This window comes from Nerophis lumbriciformis, linkage group LG29, assembly GCF_033978685.3.
Source record: "Nerophis lumbriciformis linkage group LG29, RoL_Nlum_v2.1, whole genome shotgun sequence".
Classification (NCBI taxonomy): Eukaryota; Metazoa; Chordata; class Actinopteri; order Syngnathiformes; family Syngnathidae; genus Nerophis; species Nerophis lumbriciformis.
Genome location: NC_084576.2, coordinates 8,198,691 through 8,206,453, shown reverse-complemented (window position 1 = coordinate 8,206,453; position 7,763 = coordinate 8,198,691). Strand labels below are relative to the sequence as shown.

At 38.6% G+C, this 7,763-nt stretch overlaps 1 protein-coding gene across 1 annotated transcript; it reads right to left on the bottom strand.

The window, feature by feature from the left end:
- Positions 1-4,909: 4,909 nt before the first annotated feature.
- Positions 4,910-7,763, bottom strand: LOC133571874 (thrombomodulin-like). Its single transcript, XM_061924395.1, has one exon. It carries the CDS (start codon positions 7,693-7,695, stop codon positions 6,091-6,093), a length of 1,605 nt encoding a protein of 534 aa, XP_061780379.1. The 5' UTR covers positions 7,696-7,763; the 3' UTR covers positions 4,910-6,090.

The window sequence follows — 7,763 nt, the reverse complement described above, 5'->3', positions numbered from 1 at the left end:
TGTGTGCAATGAATAAATATAATGTACAAGTTACACCTTTTGAATGCAATTACTGAAATAAATCACGTTTTTCAAAATATTCTAATTTACTGGCTTTTACCTGTATATATACATACTGTATATGTATATATATATATATATGTTTGTGTGTGTGTATCTATCTATCTATATATCTATATATATACACGTGTGTGTGTATATATACGTGTGTATAAATGTGTGTGTGTATATATATGTGTGTGTGTCTATATGTATACATATGTGTATACATATATGTGTGTGTATATATATATATATATATATATGTATATATATATATATATATATATATATCATCACATATATATTGTGTGTGTGTGTGTATTCACACAATGACATATATGGGCAAATATATATTTAATTAAAGCTGCATAATTACAATTATATAAATGTTATTAATGACAAGCACATGTTGTATTCTTCTCAATCGACAATCCAAACTTTGTCTACGTGTTCCGTCTTGATTGAACCACTGAGGTCAGAAGTCAAATATTGATAAAGTCATGAAATGTTCATCATATTGCAATCTGTCTGCTCATTATTTGCTGTGTTCATAGACCCAATCAACATGCTTCTTTCTGGCTCCCTTATGGGATGTCCAATGTAAACGTTCACTCACACTTTGCGAGCAGATATTTCTCACATTTAGCTCATTTTCATCACACTTAAGTTTCAATCAAATGTTGACTCTAAATATTATATCTAAACTTAAATCTTAAATATAAATCTATGTTAAATCTAAACCTAAATCTTAAATGTAAATGTTAAATCTGAACCTCCATCTTAAATCTAAACCCAAAACCAAAATGTTAAATCTAAATGTAAATGTTGAATCTAAACGTAAATGTTAAATCTAAACCCAAATCCTATATCTAAACTTAAATGTTAAATCTAAACCCAAATTTCAATTATAATCTAAATGTTAAATCTAAACCTAAATTTCTAATATAAGTCTAAATGTTAAATCTAAAATCAAATGTTAAATCTTAATATAAATGTGAACGCTAAATGTTGAATTTCATACTAAATGTTTAATCTAAATTGAAGTGTTAAATCTAAACCCAAAGTAAGAGGGCAGCTAAATGATGAAAGACATACAAATAGGGTTGGGGTTAGGGTTAGGGTTAGCCCTAACCCAACAGCCTCCATCCCTCCGTGTCATTAGAATCAATTCCATTTGTTGTCAAATGCAGGAGTCGAAGTGTTTGAGTGTCCAATTGTCTTCATGGAACACACCTTGCACACTCACACATTTGTAGATAATATTTGTTTTTAAATATGTATCTGACATATTTCCTTCTTGCGCAGTAATAAAGGTGTAGGAGTGTCTGCACTGAGAGGCAGAGAAGTAGGCGGGGCTTTGTGCATACTTGACAACCTTGAGACCTCCGAATTCGGGAGATTGGGGGGGGGGGGGTAAGGAGGGAGGAGCATATTTATAGCTAGAATTCACTGAAATTGAAGTATTTCTTTTATATATATATATATATATATATATATATATATATATATATATATATATATATATATATATATATATATATACACATATATATAAATAAAATACTTGACTTTCAGTGAATCCTAGCTATAAATATATATTTATTTATTTTATTATATGTATATATATATATATATATATATATATATAAATAAAATAAATACTTGAACTTCAGTGTTCATTTATTTACACATATACACACATGACACACATAACCATACTTGCCAACCTTGAGACCTCCAAATTCGGGAGATTTGGGGGGGGATCGGGTCGGGTGGGCCCTGCCAGGGGGCGGGGTTAAGAGGGAGGAGTATATTTATAGCTGTGTACAGCTCCACTAATGGACATTGGAGTGTTACTTTCAAAGGCAAAATTAAAGTATTGCTAGAAACATAATTGTATATGGGACTATACTGTATTATATGTATAGTACATGTTCCAAAGAGAAAAAAGCATAAAACACCACCAAAATTAGAGATATTACAAGTCAAAGTGATGAAGCTTAGTGTTACGCTCATGACTTGGTGTAACTAAACATTACCCTATAAGATGAAGGAAATTGCATTTTATTGATATTTGAAATGTATTCAATGTTTATAAATGAATATTTAAATATACTAAATGTAAAAAAGGAAATAAATATTCAAAATAAGATCATTAAATGAGCGCAACACAAGGTTGTAAAAGTTTCAACTACAATTCTAAATAAGATGTCAAAAGCAAACTGAAATCAAATACACACAGCTTAAAGATTGATCAATACCTATTTATGATGATTTATCAAAATATAAAAGACATATACCTGAACAGAACGCTCATGATGGTTACACCAAAAAGTAACGCTATAAATCCCGTTTTTCCACGTTTTTGGGGCATTTTTATGCTATTTCCAAGCATCTCCTTTTTATTATCATTGATTTTAAATGGTCAAACTAATGCATATTATATATGCATGCCCTAGTAAACAAAAAAAAAGTCATATTTATTTTGATTGTTACATTTTGAAGTACATTTGTGCAGGTGGGTGCGAATGTACCCATTACCAGAGCTGTACACAGCTAGAATTCAATTAAATTCAAGTATTTCTTATATATATATATATATATATATATATATATATATATATATATATATATATATATATATATATAAATACTTGACTTTCAGTGAATTCTAGCTATATATAAATATGTATTTTATTTTATATATGTGGGCTTTGTACTGAGGATGTCGTTGTGGCTTGTGCAGCCCTTTGAGACACTTGTGATTTAGGGCTATATAAATAAAGATTGATTGATTGATTATACATATATATATATATATATATATATATATATATATATATATATATATATATATATATATATAAATACTTGTTTTTCAGTGTTCATTTATTTACACATATACACACATAACATTGTTGTATTTGAAAGTGCAATGCTTTGCAGCCAGTAGCACAGCCTTTGAAGGAGCATATGTATGGGCAGTGTAATATTCTGGGTTGGAGTCAATAACCAGGCGAGGTGATGAAGTTACGTCTCTTTACTTCATACTTCAGAACCGACTCCCACACTTGCCGTCAGGGTGCGTGATACTGAAGTATGAAGTAAAGAGCGGACGTGACGACAGGCTGTCCTCACTCAGGTCCGCACGGACCTGGAGGGAGCGTGCCTTAAGTCCGGCTGGAAATCAGGACAAATTCGGGAGAATGGTTGTCCCGGGAGATTTTTGGGAGAGGCACTGAAATTCGGAGTCTCCCGGAAAGTTCGGGAGGGTTGGCAAGTATGCACATAACACTCCTCTACTCATTGTTGTATTTGAAAGTGCAATGTTTTGCAGCCAGTAGCACAGCCTTTGAAGGAGCATAGGAATGGGCAGCATCTGTGACATTTAATTTGCAGGAAAGGAGTGAGTTTCGGTTGAATTGTCCATCCTCGTTCTATTCTCTGTCACTATCTTTCTAACCATGCTCAACACCCTCTCTGATGATGCACAGTGTGGCATGCACAAAAGTGGCACGCTGTTTATATGGAGGAAAAGCGGACGTGACGACAGGCTGTCCTCACTCAGGTCCGCATGGACCTGGAGGTGGCGTGCCTTTAGGGCTGGAAATCGGGAGACATTCGGGAGAGGCACTGAAATTCGTGAGTCTTCCGGAAAATTCGGGAGGGTTGGCAAGTATGGCTTTGTGGCTGAGGGGCGTCAGATTGGTGGAATATTGACATACTATGAATATTCATCTTTACACTGGGTTTAGCATACACATTTAAATTAAAATTTAAGGTTTAGATTTAACATTTCGGTTTATATTTAACATTTAAGTTTGCATTTATGATTTAGATTTAACATTTAGGTTTTGATTTACCATTTAGGTTTAGGTTTAATATTTAGCGCTCACATTTAAATTTAAATTTAGGTTTAGATTTAACATTTAGGTTGAAATTTAACATTTAGTTTTAAATTTAACATTTTGATTTAGATTGAACATTTAGGTTTAGATTTGCCATTTAGGTTTAAAAGTTTACCATTTAGATTTGCCATTTAGGTTTAGATTTGCCATTTACTTTTAAATTTAACATTTAGGTTTAGATTTGCCATTTCGGTTTAAAATGTAACATTTAGATTTAACATATAGGTTTAGATTTGCCATTTAGGTAGAAATTTAACATTTAGCTTTAGATGTAACATTTAGCTTTAGATTTGCCATTTAGGTTTAAAATGTAACATTTAGATTTAACATTTAGGTTTATATTTGCCATTTAGGTAGAAACGTAACATTTTGATTTAACATTTAGATTTAGATAGGCCATTTAGGTTTAAAATTTAACATTTAAATTTAACATTTAGGTTTAGATTTGTCATTTAGGTAGACATTTAACATTTAGATTTAGATTTAACATTTAGGTTTAGATTTAACATTTAGATTTAGATTTAACATTTAGGTTTAGATTTGCCATTTAGGTAGAAATTGAACATTTACACTTAAATTTAACATTTAGTTTTAGATTTAACATTTAGGTGTAGATTTGCCATTTAGGTAGAAATGTAACATTTAGACTTAAATTTAACATTCAGATTTAGATTTAACATTTAGGTTTAGATTTGCCATTTAGGTAGAAATGTAACATTTTGATTTAACATTTAGGTTTAGGTTTGCCATAAAGGTAGAAATTTAACATTAAGATTTAGATTTAATATTTAGGTTTAGATTTGCCATTTAGATAGAAATTTTACATTTAAACTTAAATTTAACATTTAGATTTAGATTTAACATTTAGGTTTAGATTTGCCATTAAGGTAGAAATGTAACATTTTGATTTAACATTTAGATTTAGATTTAACATTTAGATTTAGATTTAGATATGCCATTTAGGTTTAAAATGTAACATTTAGGTTTACATTTGTCATTTAGGTAGAAATGTAACATTTTGATTTAACATTTAAATTTTGATTTTCCACTTAGGTAAAAATGTAACATTTTGATTTAACATTTAGGTTTAGATTTGCTATTTAGGTAGAAATGTAACATTTTGATTTAACATTTAGGTTTAAATTTGCCATTTAGGTAGACATTTAACTTTAAGATTTAGATTTAATATTTAGGTTTAGATTTGCCATTTAGGTTTGAATTTAACATTTAGATTTAGCATTTGGATTTAGATTTAGATATGCCATTTAGGTTTAAAATGTAACATTTAGGTTTACATTTGTCATTTAGGTAGAAATGTAACATTTTGATTTAACATTTAAATTTAGATTTTCCATTTAGGTAGAAATGTAACATTTTGATTTAACATTTAGGTTTAGATTTGCCATTTAGGTAGACATTTAACATTAAGATTTAGATTTAATATTTAGGTTTAGATTTGTTATTTAGGTTTGAATTTAACATTTAGATTTAATATTTAGGTTTAGATTGGCCATTTAGATAGAATTTTTACATGTAAACTTAAATTTAACATTTAGATTTAGATTTAACATTTAGGTTTAGATTTGCCATTTAGGTTTAAAATGTAGCAAATGTAGGCAGCACGGTGGTACAGGGGTTAGTGCATGTGCCTCACAATACGAAGGTCCTGAGTAGTCCTGAGTTCGATCCTGCGCTCGGGATCTTTCTGTGTGGAGTTTGCATGTTCTCCCCGTGACTGCGTGGGTTCCCTCCGGGTTCCCACCTCTAAAGACATGCACCTGGGGATAGGTTGATTGGCAACACTAAATGGCCCCTAGTGTCTGAATGTGAGTGTGAATGTTGTCTGTCTATCTGTGTTGGCCCTGTGATGAGGTGGCGACTTGTCCAGGGTGTACACCGCCTTCCGCCCGAATGCAGCTGAGATAGGCTCCGGCACCACCCGCGACCCCAAAAGGGACAAGCGGTAGAAAATGGATGGATGTATATTTAGGTTTAGGTCAAAATGTTTAGGTTTAGGTCAAAATATTACATTTAGATAGAAAATGTGGAGCCAACATTCCAATGTGGTGAAAATGAGCTGAATGTGAGCAATGAACCGCGAGGAGAGCGCGTTTACATTGGATACCCACACTCCTTTGCGTCAAGCGTCCGCCTCCATCTTGCGGGAGTCTGCTCCCGCCGCTTCCATCACGAGGTCCCGTTCCACTCGGCTGCGTTTGCAGCAGACTAAGTGGACCAGGAGGACCAGCAACACCACCGCCAGCGTGCAGCAGAGCAAGATGGCCGCCAGTCCGCCCGGCGAGAGCGTCGAGGGCCGCTGTGTGGGAGCGGGCGGGGTCACGTGACGGTCGGGGCCGGCGGTGGCCTGACCGGAACCCTCCCAGTCCTCGTCCTCGTCCTCGCTGCGCGCGCAGAACACCTCCTTGGTCAAGGTGAAGCCCGGGCGGCAGGAGCAGGTGAAGGAGCCGAAGGTGTTGCGGCACAGCTGGTCGCAGTAGGAGAAGACGCACTCGTCGATGTCGATGCACGCGGTGTGCTGCTCTCGCTCCTCGGCGATGTAGCCGTCAGCGCACGCGCACTGGTACCTGTTGTTGGGGTCGCACTCTGCGGGGCACTCTTCTTTGCCGCAGTGCAGCTTGCAGCTGTTCCCGCGCAGGACGTAGCCCTCGTAGCACAAGCACAGGTAACTTCCGGCGGTGTTGTGGCACACGTGCTCGCAGGGCGCCGACGCGCACTCGTCCTGGTCCGCGCACGTGCCGCCCGTCAGCTTGAAGCCGTCCGCGCACGCGCACTTGAAGCCGCCCGGGCTGTCCACGCACCGGAAGTTCTCGCCGGGACACTGGCGCGCGTCCGAGCACTCGTTAAAGTCCACGCACGTGCGTCCGTCGGGTGCCAGTCTGAAACCGTGCGTGCACGTGCACGAGTGGGCGCCGCGCGGGTCCTCCACGCAGGCGTGCTCGCAGCCCAGACGCGCGCACGGGTCGTCCGGGTTCTTGGTGCACGTGACTTTGTTGAGCGGGTCCACGGAGAGGCCGGGCGGGCAGAAGCAGGATGGCTTCCGGTCAGGACCCACGTGTACGCATGCGTGCTCGCAGCCTCCCTGGAAGATCTCGCAGCTCCACGGAGCAGGAAGCCACTTTTTGGAGAAGCACACGAACTTCCGCTCGCTCGGCATCCGAGTTGCGGTACTTCCGGGCGGCAGGGAGAGAAGCTCCTCCCCCCCAAAGCCCAAGGGGGTGTCGTACCTGACGTCGCCGTCCGCCAGGCGCGTGCACGCGTAGCTGAAGTTGTGCGTGCACACGAAGCCGCTGACTGGCTCGTCACAGCTGGCCTCTTGCTCCCACTGGAAGCCCCCCTCCGCGGTCACGGTGACGCAACCTGGAGAGATGCAGCTGCGGTCAAGAGTGTCCGAAACACTTTCACTTTCGTTCGTCGGCCACTCGTAGCTTCGGAGGGCGGACGTCACATCCGGGCATCCGCTGGGACTCTGCAGACCGACCCAGAAGGAGCCTGAAACGTTGCGGAGGAGCGCCGAGAGTCTGTCAAGTGACGCGGCCGAGCGCACGCTCGCTAAGTGGCCGTTTTGTTCTATGCAGCGCTTATGCGCGCTCGCAAAGTCGCCGAATTGTTGGTGGATGACGTCACACCGCGTACCGACGCACGAGCCGCTGATCGGCCCCTCGGCAGCGCGTCCTCCCGCCAAGACGAGCAGCAAAAACACAAAAACATTCCAAATTTTTGCCATCTTTAAGTGCGCGTGTGTCCCGACAACCGACAAGCGCTTTTAGGACCTTCGAGATGTTCTGAATTCAT